This window comes from Glycine max, chromosome 8 (genome assembly GCF_000004515.6).
Source record: "Glycine max cultivar Williams 82 chromosome 8, Glycine_max_v4.0, whole genome shotgun sequence".
NCBI lineage: Eukaryota > Viridiplantae > Streptophyta > Magnoliopsida > Fabales > Fabaceae > Glycine > Glycine max.
The window spans coordinates 14,801,347-14,818,476 of record NC_038244.2 but is presented as its reverse complement, the minus strand read 5'-3'; the positions used below and the strand labels follow the sequence as shown (position 1 = coordinate 14,818,476).

Here is a 17,130-nt window from a genome sequence, read left to right as displayed (position 1 = left end):
AAATAAAATTTATTGATAAAACATTAATTAATTACTATTAAATCGTATACATTTTATGAATTTAGTCAACTAAATTAATTTTTTGAATTTATTTTAATGGATAAATTTAATGTTTTGTTACACACGCATACATAATATAAAAGCACAACACATGTAGATAATAATAATAATAATAATAATAATAATAATAATAATAATAATAATAATAATAATAATAATAATAATAATATGCAGTATTTTATGTTTTTTTTTAACTTCCACCACTTTTTTCATTGAAGTGGTCAAAATGACAGTTTTTCTCCCTGAAATTCCTACTGTTTTTAAGGAGATTTTTCTCTCCCTCCTCTCTCTCTTTCTCTTAAAATTTACATTCATTAGATATATATTTTTCTATAGAAACTAAAATTCAAGGTTAATTAGAAAAGTAAATATCCATGATCACTGTTTTTTTTTTTTATCAGTATCTATGATTGACTTTAAAAAACAATATACTGATCAGTGTTAAATTGGAAATAATATTTTACTATACTTTATCTAAAGGTATGAATTTAATAACAAAAGAAATATAGATGAATAAAATGAAATTTAAGATAATAATTTGGTTGTGGTGGGATTAGGGGAAGTGAAAAGAGAAAATGAATTGGTGATCATGTGGTGGTTGTGGGATGGCTATAATAAGAGCAAGCAGTGAGTGTGAGTGAAATCGATCAGAACTAAGAAGAAGACATGGCATCGTCCAAGGTAGCGACGACGACGACGACGACGACGAATTCGGATATTTCGAGCCAGCAGGTATGGGACGGCGCCACCATGGAGATGGAGTCTCAAGACAACATGAACATGAGCATGAGCCTCCAGGATTTGTTGACCGAAAACGACGCCGTGCCACCCTCTCATAGTCATGGAAGGGGAAAGAGAAAAACCCTAGTGGAGGAACCCCTCGTCGTCGATAAGGTCACTCTTCAGAAACAGAGAAGGATGATAAAAAACAGAGAATCTGCCGCTAGGTCCAGGGAACGCAAGCAGGTTACTTTTTATATTTTAAATTTAATTAATTCTCTATTTCCCCCTTTTCACAATTCAAACCCACTTTCCAGGCTTACACAGTTGAGCTAGAATCTTTGGTTACACATCTCGAGGAAGAGAATGCCATCTTGTTAAAACAAGAGGTATGTATGTTATCTATGCCTTATTCTCCATATTCACTCAAACCTCTTTCCCGCCTTTTCCAAAATTCTTGTCTAAATTGCAGGACTTATCAACAGAAAAGAAATTGCATGTGTTGTCTTGGATGGATCAAGATTGTTTTATAATATTATTATTTTCCTAGTTGATTATTTGTTGCTCAAGATTTCTGTTGGGTATTGTATGTATGCAGGCCGATAGGAAAAGGCAGAGGTTCAATCAGGTATGTATCCGTTCCCTTTCTCATTCTACCAGCCTGAATCGATCTACCTCAATTCGCATAATTATGAATTCTTGTGTAAACAATTCAACTTCCATTTATTATCTATGAATTCAATTCAAATTACAGTACTGCCTAGCAGCTTGCAAGTTTCATAGATCGAGAGAAAAAAAGCGAATAAATGTTCATCTTTAACTTCCATTCAAACAAGTGGGTTAGGTTTGACCAGCATACACACAACATATAATTCTGGTGGAACGGTGAAGGATGCTATCCACCAATCCATATAATTGCACTGGTTATGTTGGATTAGTTTAGGTTTAATCGCCCCTCTATTTTGGGATGAGTTCGAGATGCTTTCTTATTCATCTTTCAAGTCGTCCAGATTATTGTGCACACGCAATTCTCTTCCGTAACCATTAATTCTTGATGGATTATTCAATCTCACTTTCACAAGACTTTGAAATACTCTTAGAATTGTTCCATATGTCAGTTATATCCTTATCCTTGGAATTGGAATTTTTTTTGGAACACTCAATACCTGTTATATAGTATGTATGATGCATCACTTCAGTACCCAGAATTTATAATTTTTGGTTAAATTGGATATCAGGAGTAAAATTTTTTGTTTCTAGACTTTAGAGGGTGAAGTGGACTCCCTCTTTCCTTACAATTGTACTAAGCATGACTTCAATAAATGATAATTGAGCAACAAACCACCAAGGGGCAAGGGGCATGTGCACTGGCTTTACCTTTTATGTAGTTATTTGCTATTTGGCTGTTAATTTGATCCCTGTCTCTCCTTTACTCGTTTGCCTGCAGCTCATGGAGTGCCTTATTCCAGTTGAGGAAAAACGTAAACCAAAACCAATGCTTCGGAGAGTGAATTCATCCCAATGGTGATGTAATATGTTGCTTGTCCTAATGGACTAGTTTTCAAGTCCTGGTGTATAGATACCAAACAAATGATGCATGATAGTGTTGAAAGGATAAATATGAAAAAGAGAGGAAAAGATTTTTTTTATATATACATATAGCTTTGCTGATTATTTTCCAGGATCACTTGGAGTTACATTGCTGCAGAGAGAAAATAGATGCAGCCAAATAATTCAACTAATTTGATTCAAGCTGAAGCTTATTATTGGAAGATCCTTGAATTGATGGATATTGCGGGGATAGATCTTTATTGGGGGAAGGGAGTTGAAATTAGAATTTATGTTTAATGTTAGATTGTCTGCTTTTTGATATTTCAGGGAGGGAACACTGATAAACCTTGACCATGTACAAACAAGTATCGATAAGTGGTATATACATGTGTTATCTATACTGCTATTTTTATTTTTCTTTTGTTGAATCTTTACTCCTAATTGTCCTATCCATCCACGATTTATCTAGGGATAATTAAAATATAATATTAGCAAGCTTTAGTTTACTATACGGATATTTTTAAACTAATAAAAATTTAAAATTATAAATAAATAAATATTTCATTATTATAAAATAACATTGAAATTAAAAATCTTAAGGAAGAATAAAATATAATAGGAAATATATTTATTTTTAATAATAAATATTTTCTTTTACTAGATGTAAATAAATTACAGATATAGTTTTTTAAAAAAATTAAAGAATAATTATAAAAATATTTTTTAATCAAAATATATCATCTCCATATTTATTAATTTGATATACTATTTTAAAATTAATATTAAAATAGTACTAATTAGGATTATAATAATAATAAAATTCAATTTCTATCTAAAAAATATAAAAGAATAAAAATAAAATGCTTAACACAACAAACTTCATGTATCTTAATAAGAAAACGAAATTATTTTATTTTAAAAACAAATATTCAAATTTATAGAATAGAAATGAATAAAATAATTTAATATTTAAAAAAAGAATATAATTTGATAACTCTTTTACTTTAATGGTATCTTTTATTTAGGAAAAAAAGAGAACGGAAAGTGTGATGCATGAATTTTTTTTAGTTGTTTAGTAAGAAAGAAAAGTATATATATATATATATATATATATATATATATTAGTTTTTCTTTTTCTTTTCTTACTTGAGAGCAAAAAATAAATTTCACCAAAAAAATTGTTTGGAGAATAAAGATTTTTTTTTCTTTTAAAATACAATTTTTTTCTATAATTTTGTGTTCAATAAAATTTTAACAGATTGAAGCTGGGTGCTTCTTTAAGAGTTTGTTTAGCATGAATGAGCCTTGTTTTCCCCGATGCTTGAAGCTAGATAATATTTCCTCTATCAGCAAAGACATGCTTGAAGACCTCATTAAACTTGTCTCAAGGACTAAAGTCAAACAAGCGGTGTTTGCTATGAGTCCCTATAAGGCCCCCGGACTAGATGGTTTTCAACCTTTTTTTTCTATAGAACATATTGGGATGTTATGGGTGATGAAGTTTGTAACTTGATTACTCAAACTTTCTCCACTACTACTTTCCTTCAACAGCTGGTTGAGACCTTGATTTTTCCAATTCCTAAAGTGGATACCCCCTACTACCATGAAGGAGTTCAGCCCTATAAGTCTTTGCAATGTCTTGTTTAAATTTATATCTAAGGTGTTGGTTCGAAGTGAAAACATCAGTGAGGGGGCCAGAGGTTTAATTCCCACTTGTTCTTTGCAGATGATTGCCTACTTTTTGTCAAAGGAACATATGCTCAAGTGAGACTTGTCAATGAGGTTTTGGAATTGTGTTGCAAGGACTCAAGTTTAAAGGTTAATGCCTAGAAATCCATCTTCTATGCCTTCTCCAATGTGAAGAGACAGAAGATTACCAGGTTTGCCTCTATTCTGTAGTTCCGTCACACCACCAATCTGGGAAAATACCTGGGGTTTTCTCTGTTGAAAGGAAGAATTCAGAATAAGGATTTTTCTTATATTATAAATAGAGTGAATAGCAAGCTCGCTGGGAGGATGAGTAAAATACTAAATAGGGCGGAACTTGTGGATTCCCCAAGGCATATGTAATCGCATTGATGTAGCTGTCAGGAATTTTATTTGGGATAAACCTTCTACACATTGGGTAGGGTTGGCATACGCAAAAATAGATACTAAAATTTTAAAATTATGTGTTTTTTTTTTATTAATAATGAAATGATGTTGACAGCAGAGTTCTCCTAGATAGATAGGGAGATAAAAACATGTAATTTGAGGTGAAAGACACACAACAACAACAAACTATTTAAAGACTTTCCATACCCACACCTGAAAACCTTGAAACTCTCATTACTACTAGACCAGCTTTCCCCTAACATCCATGGCACATGACCCTCTTCTTCTACCCTCACACCAACACTGTACTTATACTTGACTTCTCCACCAAATCCCAACTCCTTCAAACCTCCCTCTCCCAAACCTTCTCATATGGAAATGCTCGAAAATGGCACGTGCTGGTGAGGAGGATGAGGGAGTTTGTGGAAACAAAGGCGTGCATGAAGTAAGTAACAATAGTGTTGGAGTTGGTGTAAGTTTCCATGCTTAAGGTTGATTTTGGTTGGGGGAGGCTGTGTGTGTGGATGTGCAGTGTGAATAAGATGGTGAGTAATACCATTGCCTTGATGGATACCAAGCAAGGCCACTGGCTCAACATATTTTTAGGACTAAAGTTAATCTGGAAAGTGAGACCTTTTTAAAATAAATAAATTATTATTACATTTTATTAAAAAAAACAATAAAACCTCACTGCTGGCAAAGAATTGCTTCACCCAAAAATCTCTTCAAGATGTCCCACCAAATCGAATGTCGATGGTAATTGATCAATTTAAAAGCTAGTGAATTTTAAACATAAAAAGTAATTTGGAAATGCTATTTCTTATAATGAATTTAACTATCTAAGATGTAAAAATATACACACACTGACACGCATAAGATAAAATAAATTTATTAAACCCCGCCCAAATAATTGATATCAAATTTGATATAAAACAAATCAAAATCAAAATAGATTAGAATGAATGGACAAGAGAATGATCAGAGGGTATCAAATACTTACCAAGACTAAGAGCAAGCGAGCAGCGACATGCGTGAGACGTCTTGAAAAATGATGAATTGAAAAGTGCAAGAAAGATGATCAGAGATATTCATGAGCAAGAAAAAGGATTAAAATGAATAATTTTTTAGTGTATTTTACTGAGAATTTATATATTTAGAGTAGAAAAAAGTGATTTTTGGACTAATTTTAGTAATAATTGATATATTTAGAGAAAAAATGTACCCGATTTTAAAAATACCGTTAATGTATAACCTAATTAATAAGTAAATAATTTTTTAAGTGGCACAAAACAAAACAAAAAAAAAAGAAACCCACTATAATGATTGATAAATTTTGGATTCAAATACCAATATGGCAGATTTGCATCACCACTCTCGGCCCTACAAGAAAATTGGCCCACAACACTAGAGTAACATACATTAAAAATTATATAAAATATTAATTGTAAGGGATATTAATTTGGGGGCCTAAAATAAGGGCTTGACCTGCTTTATGCTTCAACCGGCCCTGATAGCAATGATGGTTGAAGCTTTTGTCACTCTTGATCATCAAGACATGGATCTTTTTGAACAATATTAAGAGCTCCTACACTATGCTTTGCTCGATTCTATTGTTATATTCTTGTTAGTATTGCAGGGGAATAGAAAGATAATTAGTTGTTGAATGGTGATTAATAGTTGAGTTTAGAATCAATGTATAGTTAGAAATAGTAGATGATTTAGTGATGGTATAGTTCTTAGACAATGAAAAGAGGAGTTTATATTAATGTCTTAAAACTCGTTACATTAAAGTGTTGTTGGGAGCCTATTTATAGGCAAATAAGAATTGATAGCATCATACTTCAAGAGATAGATTTTTCTAGATTTTATACAATAGTCTTAAATATTAGTCAATATCTTATTACGAATAATTTCGATAATTTTGGGAGAAAAAATGACATTCACTTATTAAAGAGATGGTACGATTTGATTCTATTTTTTTTTTTACCGAAATTGGTAAAAAAATGAAAAAAAAACTCATGATGTCTACTTAAGTCCCAAATCTTTTTAGATTGTTCATAGAAATACTCTTATATTGTTCTAGTACATTTAACTTCTAAATAATTCATGAATTTGTAAGAATTTTTTTTCTATTCTAGAAATTTATATCATATTTTAACAATTCTCATCTTCTCTATCAGTTTATTTATTGTATATAATTGGGGGAGATCATTATAATTAATTAAGATCATGCTATAAATTAACCAAAAACTCACATAAACTTGTGTATGTTCTTAGTATCATTTCATGAATTTCATTTTATTTTTGTTTCAATAAACCAACTCAAATATGTATATCATATATTCTTGTTTGAATAATTAAAACAACTCAAATATATATTGCATGACTTGTCAATTCTCCAAGAAACACTAAACAGGGGTAAATCTAGAAAATAAGTCAGGGAGGGATGACAAACCAAAACACAAAATAACGTATATTAAAAAACTCTTATACATTGTAAAGATATTTTAAAATTTAGATAAATTTAAAATATAACTAAGAAAAGCATATCACCATTATTAGAAAATAAAAATAAAATGTAGTAGGAAACATATTCATTGTAAAAAAATCATTTTATTATATAAGAATATAACTTAAAATATAATATTTTAAAATTGGATAGTAAAGTAAAAAAAAAAATGTTTTGAATCAACTATATTAATTTGGCATGGTGTGTCAAAATTTAAGTTGGTGAATTATAAATAATTTTTTGGTGTAAAAAATTAGATATATTATATATTATTTAAATTTTTAATAATATTTTTAAAAATGACAAAATATAATATGCTTGATATAATAGAAATCAGTTACATGACAGATTAAGAAGAAGAGTATATTAAAAGAAGTTCTTACTCTCAAAAATGAAGAACAAATGTTAAAATTTAAAATGTAATAGTTGAAAATTAAACTAATTTAAATTTAAAAAATATATATTTTTATGTAAAAAAAGTCTACAAATATATAATTTAAAAGAAACTTTTGAGGGAGACGTTGAAGTCCACTCTTATCCTTAGTTGCATACGTTATTCTGGCCTATAAAATTTGAAAATGTAGCTGGTTCAATACCCAAAGCATACTCACAAACTTTGGACTTTGGTTGATTAATTAATTCACACAAGAAACCAATCCACGATATATACTGCTCTGATATGCTAGCTTGTTTGATTTTCCGTGGTAGGTTATAGGAAATGGAGACGATCTGAACTGCAATCGTTACCAAAATTCACTTATTAACATATATCATATAAAAATAAATGATTTTGTTTCCTATAAGAGAAACTTAAGATTTATTTGGAAGTAAAATAAACTTATTCATAAATTAAAATCAATTTTTCAGGAGTTAAAATAAATTTTTGGAGAAGTTGATATGAGAGAATTTTTACAATTTATTTATAAGCTAATTTTAACTTAAAGAAAAAAATTCCTATTTTTTTCCCTATAAGAATGAAATTTTTTATTCAAAGATACTCTTATTTGACGTTTGCATAACAAAAATTGAGTGGTATAATGTAGATTTTTTTTAACAAACAAAAGGTAAATTCTAATATTAAAGGTGGAGGGTCCTGAGTTCACACCAAGTTGTTACAATGGGATAACTCAACTCAATTTAATCAAACACGAACTTAACCCACACGAAAAAAAAGAAGTTAAGTTAGATTGGGTTGGACTTTTTTTGATGTTGAGTTGAAAATTTTAAGTTCTTAACCTAACAAGTTATGGATTAAGTTGGATTGGCCCACTAAAATTATAAAAAAAATTATGAAAAATTGTATTTAATTTGTTGATTTATATTTTAAAAAGTTTAATTTAGCCCTTTAAATTTGTAGAGTTAAAATGATCATTTCAAAATAATGATTTTTTAACACAATTTTAATTTTAATGTGACTGATATGAAATTTTAAAGTTTCATATACATGGATTTAATTATTTTGAAATGAAAAATCTAATATTAAATTTTTTTAATTACTAATGAGACTTATTTTTCATGTATTTTTTTTTACCATATTTGACATTTTTTATTTAAACACCGGGTGAGTTCAATAGTTTTTATGTTAGTTCATCTAATGAGATAAGTTTTATGTCTTGAATTAAATAAAAAAGTATTCAAAGAAAATAATTTTCCTAAAATATTTTTTTAGAACTTAATATCATGAATAAAAAATTCGTTAAAAATAAAATCACAATTAAAAATGATTTATTTAGTTATAATATTCGAATAAAATTAGTGAGATTTATTTCCATTTGAAGTTATTGTTAGCTCATAGTAGTATTGTTTGATGTCATAAGTGATGAACTGATACTAATAAAAGAAGAAGAAAAAGCAGCATCATTGGCGGAAACAGGTTTCTCTTTTTCTTGCACAATCCACCTTTTGGGTGGTAACGACGACCATAAAAGGCTAGTAAAGTATCTACGATGATAAAAAGTGCTTTAGTAACGACGAAAATGTTTGCTCTGTTTCTGTTTTGCGCCATCCTTTAATTTTGCATATAACGCCAACTTTTGGGGCTGATGAATTTTGAAGTTCGAATTGCGTTCATAAAGCTAACCAGAATGTCTGTCTGGGCCAAAGTAGTTTCTTCTAACGATAAATGTCAGCCTTTAATTTTCTTCTTTTATAACGTGTTGTATATATCGGGAAGTGATGAAAATATGAAAAGCTTGTTATTTGTGATTGGGCATAAAATCGATTTTGCCAAACTCACCGGACATGATCATTTCTTATAAAGTAACAAAGAGAAGGAAATGCGGATGGTAGTGTGGAACATTTGGCTTGTGAAGAATGAATGCATCTTTAAAGGAGGAGGAGTATTTGAAGCTCAAACCTTCACCGTATTGTTTTCGCTTAGTGGGAAAAACTAAACTTTTAATTATTCTCTCACTTAAATGGATGGTGTCACCGGAAACGTTTGTGACCTCATTGTTGTCCAGGGAATTTTAATTTTAATTAATTGTCATTAAATTTTTTTGATGGACATAGCATATGTGATTTGTAATTATTTTAGGGTCTTTGGGATTTGGGAAGGATTGGATATAAATAACATGCTATCAGGAAATGCTAGACTTCATATTGTTATAGTTAGTTGGTATTTATTCTTTTATTTGTGAGTGTGTAAATATAAGCTAATCAAGCACATCGGAAGATAACAATAATTTACTCTTGTATTCCTTTTGGGATTCCCCTCGTAATCCATATTTATAATATATTATCTTCTTGTCGAGAAAAAAAGAGAGTTTAAATTAACGTTTTAATTATAAGCTGCTCAAAGTACTTTTATATAAATAGATTATTTGTATATTTTGTTTCAAACATATTTTTAGGTGCTTTTAATTAAACAGTAGTCCAAATATGTTATTAATAGTTGAAAATTTAGTTATTGTTGGATAAGTATAGTTATCATGCATTGTTAATATAAGTTTTTATTACATTGTCAATTAATTAATTTTTTTAAAAAATCAATTACATAAAAATTGACAAAACGATATAGTTCATTTAAATTAATTTTTTGTTTTTTGGAAAATATTACAATCATGAAAAGGAAATTCAATTAGCAAAAGCTATCTTAATTAATAAGTGAGCATATATATAATTAAGTTATCGATTGAGATACATATACTTAGATGATTTTGTTTCCATACACAGAAAAAGAAAATTGTTTGTTAATTTTTGTGATGAAGGATTGTCTTGATGTTTTATAGTAAGAAAATTGTTGGTTAATTAACTAATAAAAGTAGGTGCAGTGTTGTATTAAGATGTTGATTGGAAAGGGAGGAGCAGAATGAAGTAAAGTAGTAGCTAGGCGTAATGCATTAAGATGATGGTAGGTTTGATGTTATAGAGAACAATTAATTGGTAACTGATCGACACACATAACGTAACATAGAGGAAAAGCAGAGTATGATCCTGGCGGCCGTAACTAAAAACATCACACTGGGCAATCATCCTTGGCTTCCACGTTTTTCTCTTTCTCTTGTTGACTCACAGTGACATCATCAACAACAACAAGATCTTTGACTTTGTTATCATCCACTGCAATTGGGAAGACTTCAGCAGGTCCCAACGGGTTCACAACAACAATGTTTATCACTCCTTCACCTAAACCTTGCTCCTTCTCACTCTCACTGCCCTTCCTGTAAATGCCATATAGCACCATCTGAACTAGCCCCAGTGCAAACCCTCCCACATTTGGAATCTGCAATTTAAATTAATTTATATATTGTGCTATAGCTAGTAGTATATGGAATTAATGGAATTGAATGGGCTACTTACATAAATGCATTTGTCTTGCATAGACAAACCATATACAAACCACGTTATGGCATTCAGTGTGAGGAAAAATGACAAATAGAAGGGCATAAACTGTACACTCTTTGTTCTAATCACTTTTGCCTGCAGATAATTAATAATATATGTATGCATGAGAAGGGGTCGATAGATAATTAATTAATTAATTAATTAACTCACCATAATGCTTAGAGGTGATGCAAAGACACTGAGTGAAACGGCGTCACAAATCCATCCAATGACTTTGACCCGGTGGGAACCATTTAGAGCAAAACGCGAGGAAAGGACCAAGGCCAAGAAGCCAATATTCATCGCCGCAAATAGGGTATAGGTTAAGTTCTGTAATTAAAATTAAGTTAATGATGATGATCCAAGTAGTAAGTTAATTATGCATATATAGAAAAAGGTATATATACCCTTGCATCCTTGTGCGCATATTTAATGTAGGTGAGAATGTAGATGAGCTCTATGACACATCCGATCGAGTTGATCGTAATAAGGGGAACAACGCCGTCATGAATTTTGAGGAAGGCGTAGTATAACCAAAGCATAGAACTCATTAATGACAACAAGTATGGCAGCGAGTGGAAACCGTCCGTGCATTTCTTTTTGTATATCCGGTAAAACGTTGGCCTGCAATCACAAAATTAATTAATCATCAACTTCATTTTAATAATTAGGAAGCATTCGCCTGTTAAGAAAAAGTTGATATAGAACTTACACCGGAGCCAAGTACACCATCACAGAAATGATGTTACCTGATCAGCATATCACATAAATGTTAACAATTCGTACTAATTATGAGAATATTTGAAACAAAAAAGAAAATAACTTTCATGATTTTATTTTAACTTGATGAAGAAACGGGCCCATGACACTGCGTGTGTTAAAAAAACGAAATTGTAGAGTACGTGCAGATAGAATTCGATATTCTCCATGAATAAAATAGAAAATAAAAGAACGTCCTTTCTCAACACCCATTACTGGGAATTTGTGAATTGTGATCAACCTATAACTCAACTATAATTTATAGAAGTGGGGTCAGCCAATTCACTACACCCAAAAAGAAGGAACAGAAAATAAGTATTGGCAAGAAATGAACATTGAACACACACACACACACACACACAAAAAATAATGAATTAAAATTGCATGACCCGAATTGTAAGTGAGATACAAAGATGGAAAAAATGGATTGGAGGAGAATTGCAAATGCAGAGGAGAGGAGATAAGGCAGCACATGCACACGAACGGACATCTACTTAATTAAAGAACTTAGAGTAAATTGGTGCGCATGCATATCAATAAATAGCTATCTAGAAACCAAGATGCAAGAAACAAGAAAGGGAAAGAAAGAAAGAAAGATAGCAATGATCGATGATGAGCACGTGTAGGTGGTTAATTACCTAATATTCCGAAAGTGGCAGCCAAAGCATTGTGACTGCCCATGATGATCCTTTGAAGGTTTAGTTAGGGGTTGCGAGGAATTACCTTAGCTGGGTTTCTTCCAAATCAACCCCCGCCTCAATCTCGTGAATGATCGAATGAGGATGTGATGAGCAACTCCCTCCTCCTATTTATACACAAACGGGAATGTACTGCGTAATATCAAGTCATTCATTCAGCCTTCATGAGGGATTAATCTTTTTTAGTAGGTAGCGTAGCGAAAAACCATTTTGCCTAGCCAACTCAGGACTCTCCACGTGCCACTTCATTTCTCTATATGTAAGAATTTTTTGAATCACAATCTCTAGTGGAATATTGTAACGTCTCTTGCCATGCCATCTGTTTATTTCGTTTCATTTTGTTTCTGTTGTGATGAGAAGAAATCAAGAGAAACAACGTAAAGATGCATATAGTTAAGGCCAGATTCTCTAATTTATTTCAAATGAAAATGGAATTAATATTTTTTTATTGATATGAATAAAAAACCGTGTCAAAAAATTTATAAGGACTCAAGTATATTCTGCTCAACAATCCAATTGAGTTAGGTTTTCTTGAAAAATAATTTAATTTTATCATAAATTATTTATGTAATTTTTTTAAAAAAAATGTATCAATCATGTTTTTTTTTAAGTACATAGAAAATTTTAATTTTAATTTTGGAGGGATAAGTCAGAGAACTTTAAGAATATGTATAATTAGGATTGATGGCATTTGACATGCAATTCTTGCCATTGTGCAACTTGACATTGAGATACGGGGAGTGTGTTAGAGGTAGGGGTAGGGATGGATTCACGTGAACCTTTGAAACCAAACATCCCCTGGGATGGGAAGGCCTATGCATTGAATCCCAAAACAAACATGCCATGATATGATGGTGCGTCACCACTTCACCTCTCTCTCTCTCTCTCTCTTCTCTTGGTGTGAATGTGACACACTTTCTATATATGCCGTTCTGTTACTCGTTTGTCTCATAGTGTGAGCTAGCTGTTTTTTTGTGTGCAAATTGAAGGTTTTTCGTGTGTCAAAGGCATCTCGTTTTCCCCCCCATTCAAGCCTTCCATTTCTTTCAGTTATATGCAATAGGAAGGAGTACGACAAGAAAAAAAATACCCCCATCAACAATATTTGTTATTATTTGTATTTGTTCTTTCTTTATGTACCGCCACGTCCTGCTGTAATTCGTTTATTGGTGGAGTCCAAAGCCAGACCACACGCCGTATTGCCTTGCCATTTTCATCCAATCCTTTTTCTCTCAATGATTGGGAATTTGGGATTGCTTTCATTACTTGAGCTCGTCTACAATTTCCAATTCAGGATGCTATATGTCATGTTCGGTAACTATATACTATGGTACTATATTTAAATTTTAGTTATTTCATTATAAAAGTTAGTTAGATGGTAAAAAAATAATATTCTCTTAACCAATGTACTCTCTTAGTTTTAGTGCGAATAATTTATCTTTTTGACTAAATCAATAAAAAAATAAGTTAGTCAAAATATGGGTAACATCATCGCCATCGGTTACATAGATGGAGGTGAAAAGTTAGCTTTGTTTTCGACAAATTTTTGGATGATAATGGAGAGAAAACTAAAGAGCCTTTGATGGATTCATATTATCATGAACAGTATAAACATGAGGGTATAATAGCCTTCTTATTATTATCTTGGTCGAAATAATTCAGTCAAACCTGTCTTGACGCTTAATTAAAGAACAAATAAAATATGGGGTCACAAAATTAATGTATCTGATCTCGTGGCACTGGTAACAAAAAGTGTCCACACAGGGTTCCACTAACACGGATTTTCAATTAATTAATATCTAGCCTCGTACAAATTGGTATATCTTGAAGTGAGTGAAAGTCCATTGCATTTGTATGTGTAAGTTACTAGTATGTTGTTACATAGTACGTACGCCCATGGCCCAGACTCTAATAATTATTTGAATGGATTGGATAACTTTCGCACTGAAGATTGTACGTTAATGCTATGATCAATTAACTAGATTAGGCTAATTGCAAATGTACAACATCATGAACCATCCAATCCATTGGCGGAACTGATTGGGAGCTTGCTATTTGTGTTATGTGCATGAGATTTGAATGCAATATGTATTAATTTTAATATAGACTCATTCAGAAAAAAAGTGATTGTGATTCATTCATATGTATAATTGTGAATACTGATAAGTGATAAGAGGAGTGATGATTGGATTTGAACGTTACTCTACCTGTTGTAGAGTGTTCGCCAATATTAATACAATATTAACATATAAATATTTTGGAGATTTATGAGCTTAGTTTAGTTTTCTTCACTGAGGTATAATTAACACACATTCATTCAATTGCATTGCAAGTAATAAATATCGAGATGTTGTGGTTAGTTTCACAATGACACAAGTGGAAGTGGTTTTCAGTACTGTTTTGGTTTCCCATTCCTGTTTGTTGTTGGTGGAAGAAAGAAATAAACTATTCTGATCTTCCTTTTGGTGGAAAACTTCAAATGGTGGGACCGTCGGAGGAATATCCCACCGCGTATATAATTGTTTCTATAACTCAATTTTTATCATTTTCCCAGGATATGCACACGTTTTAAAAATACACTCAAAATCAAAGAGACAACTTTTTTACTATCCTATTTTTGTGTTCAAAAAACATTTTTCTACTTACAATTACAAAAAAAAAGTGTCATTTCTCTTAGAAAAATGTTTTTATTTAATAAGCCTTCTTTAAAATGGTACAGATCTGCTTAGTCTTTGGCATACAGTATCTGGCGCTGTGGCAAAAGATTTAAGAATCCCCATTAGAAACGTCTTGTGATAAGGATCAAGCAAATAATTGAGTCAGTCTTTTTTAATATATATATATATATATATATTGTCATAGATATTACTATGAGACTGACATATCAAGTACTATCAGTCTATCACTATTAAGAAACCTTACCAACATTACCTCATTTAGTATTCTAACTTTTGGCCCTAGTGTCTTCTTTCCCATGAAGAGTGTAACTAACCAATTCAATATCCTTGGTGATCGTCTGAGTCAGTCTTAGTTTCTAATTACCTTATAGTCTTAAAAAACAAAAGGTTGAAGAATCCCTTATTGATTATGAAAATCCATGGCATTTTAGGTTTCAAGTATATGGTAGGCATAGGGTAGGTTTAATCGTGTAAGCTTCAAACACATTTCTATTATTTTCCTAAACATATTGATTTTATTAATAATTGGTAAACAAAGATTGCTAACAAAATTCCTTTAATTTTTGTCCAGCAGAAGTGCATGATATATATATTTATATGCCCTGATTAAACATTGAGAGCTTATCGTGTAAGTTATAAGTAAAACTACTTATGTTATTTCTTTTTATTGAATTTGACTGAGTTGATATGGGAAGCAAGGTTAATTTATTCTAGTCAATGGTACATACTACCTTCACTAGATGGAGCCAAACAAACATGCAATGGAGAGAAAGGGGTAAAGATACTGATAAAAGACATTTTGACGGTCTGGTCTAATGATTTTAGAAGTGTGATAAAGATTTAAACAAAACCCATTCACAACACAGGTGAGGTTAGAGCAATTAATGGAAGTAAGAAATGGGTTTGAGGATTGGGAGAACTTTGTATTGTATGATCTCTAATCTTTTACGCTGTAGAATCCATATTATATATATATATATATATAAAGAGTTGTTTATACAGTGTGTTAATATTTGGATTTTAACATATATACGAATAATCAGTAAAAAAACATATATACGAATAAAAAAAATTGTCATTAACTTTATAATAATTGAAAATATTTTTTTCTAGTACTATTTAAGAAAGAATTATTTGAGAAGTAGGAGTACATTCTATAGCTAATTAAAGACAACCATGGCACCTTAGGTCCTTAATGTAAATTAATGGTATTCATTGAAGATAGATAATGCTACCTTAATTAATACATTAATGTTATTTTAATTTAATACATTAATGGTATGCACTGCAGATAGATAATTCCACCTTAATTAATAGTACTACATTAATGTTATGCATTGAAGACAAACAATTAATTAGTACGTTTGATGCTGTACTAAGTTTTTTAAAAAATTTATACTAGTGGTTACTAGTTTAGTCTTAGAAATGTTAATTTTTTATTCATTGTAACATGGCACTATTAACAGTGGTAATGCAGATTCAGTATATTTTAGTGTTTTAAATATTTGAATATGAAATTTAAAATTTAAAATTTTAAAATCCCGTATTCAAATATTATACACCACAATAACAAATTTAATATTATGACATTACAATTTATATTGAATAAAGTCAACATATAAAATATAACACCATCTTATTTAACTATTTAATTTAAACTTTAAATTAAAATTTTCGAATATCTTCATTTTAATAAAAAAAAATGTTGCATTAGTTTTCCTCCCAATTTTTATTTGATTATTTGAGACATTATCCCATCTCTAATAGTATATATATATATATATATATATATATATATATATATATATATATATATATCATTTTTTGTGTTTTTATTTATTTATTGTAATCTATAATTTTGAGATAGTCTAAGAAGAATTCTTTTTTGAAATCATTTTCTCAATTTTAATATGCTTATTTTATTTATTTATTTATTTATAAAAAAATATCATTGGATTTTATTTCTCCTTTTTTTTGTGTTATTTTGATTTTTAGTTATATCACATCAAATGAATTTAAATATATAAAACATAACATATGATCCAATGAAAATATTAATATTAATATGTAAACATAAAATCTTTTTATTTTAATTTATTATCTATTAAAGAATTTATGATCTTAAAATGAATAAGTTAATAAATATATTATTATGATTTATATTAAAAACAAAAGTCAGTTTTCTTCCTTATTTACATTTTTAAAATTTTATTTTAAAAATATCATATTACAAGCT

The 17,130-nt window shown here is 30.2% G+C and overlaps 2 protein-coding genes across 3 annotated transcripts; one reads left to right on the top strand and one right to left on the bottom strand.

The window, feature by feature from the left end:
* Window positions 1-587: 587 nt before the first annotated feature.
* On the top strand, window positions 588-4,450 carry BZIP81 (transcription factor bZIP81). 2 transcript variants are annotated; one of them, XR_005892428.1, is made up of 5 exons: window positions 588-1,026; window positions 1,098-1,169; window positions 1,379-1,408; window positions 2,228-2,709; window positions 4,058-4,450. XR_005892428.1 is itself a non-coding variant. In NM_001358744.1 (4 exons), the coding sequence occupies exons 1-4, from the start codon at window positions 727-729 to the stop codon at window positions 2,306-2,308; spliced, it is 483 nt and encodes a 160-aa protein (NP_001345673.1). In that variant the 5' UTR covers window positions 706-726; the 3' UTR covers window positions 2,309-2,579. The 2 variants fall into 2 exon arrangements, 1 of the variants encoding a protein (NP_001345673.1); NM_001358744.1 differs by lacking the exon at window positions 4,058-4,450 and having other exon boundaries at window positions 706-1,026; window positions 2,228-2,579.
* A 5,727-nt stretch (window positions 4,451-10,177) lies between these two features.
* Window positions 10,178-12,302, bottom strand: SWEET24 (sugar efflux transporter SWEET24). Its single transcript, NM_001253192.3, has 6 exons — window positions 12,157-12,302; window positions 11,472-11,508; window positions 11,167-11,383; window positions 10,931-11,089; window positions 10,736-10,855; window positions 10,178-10,658 (listed from the first exon to the last, which is right to left on the bottom strand). The coding sequence occupies exons 1-6, from the start codon at window positions 12,197-12,199 to the stop codon at window positions 10,392-10,394; spliced, it is 843 nt and encodes a 280-aa protein (NP_001240121.1). The 5' UTR covers window positions 12,200-12,302; the 3' UTR covers window positions 10,178-10,391.
* Between the last annotated feature and the right edge of the window lie 4,828 nt (window positions 12,303-17,130).

Excerpts from the sequence above, each read along its gene's own strand:
- SWEET24 (NM_001253192.3), bottom strand. The coding sequence starts at position 12,199 with ATGGGCAGTCACAATGCTTTGGCTGCCACTTTCGGAATATTAG. Across the intron at positions 11,509-12,156 it reads TGCCACTTTCGGAATATTAG|GTAACATCATTTCTGTGATG; the intron begins GTAATTAACCAC and ends TATGCTGATCAG. Across the intron at positions 11,384-11,471 it reads ATGGTGTACTTGGCTCCGGT|GCCAACGTTTTACCGGATAT; the intron begins GTAAGTTCTATA and ends TTGTGATTGCAG.
- BZIP81 (NM_001358744.1), top strand. The coding sequence starts at position 727 with ATGGCATCGTCCAAGGTAGCGACGACGACGACGACGACGACGAATTCG. Across the intron at positions 1,027-1,097 it reads GGTCCAGGGAACGCAAGCAG|GCTTACACAGTTGAGCTAGA; the intron begins GTTACTTTTTAT and ends CCCACTTTCCAG. Across the intron at positions 1,170-1,378 it reads CCATCTTGTTAAAACAAGAG|GCCGATAGGAAAAGGCAGAG; the intron begins GTATGTATGTTA and ends GTATGTATGCAG.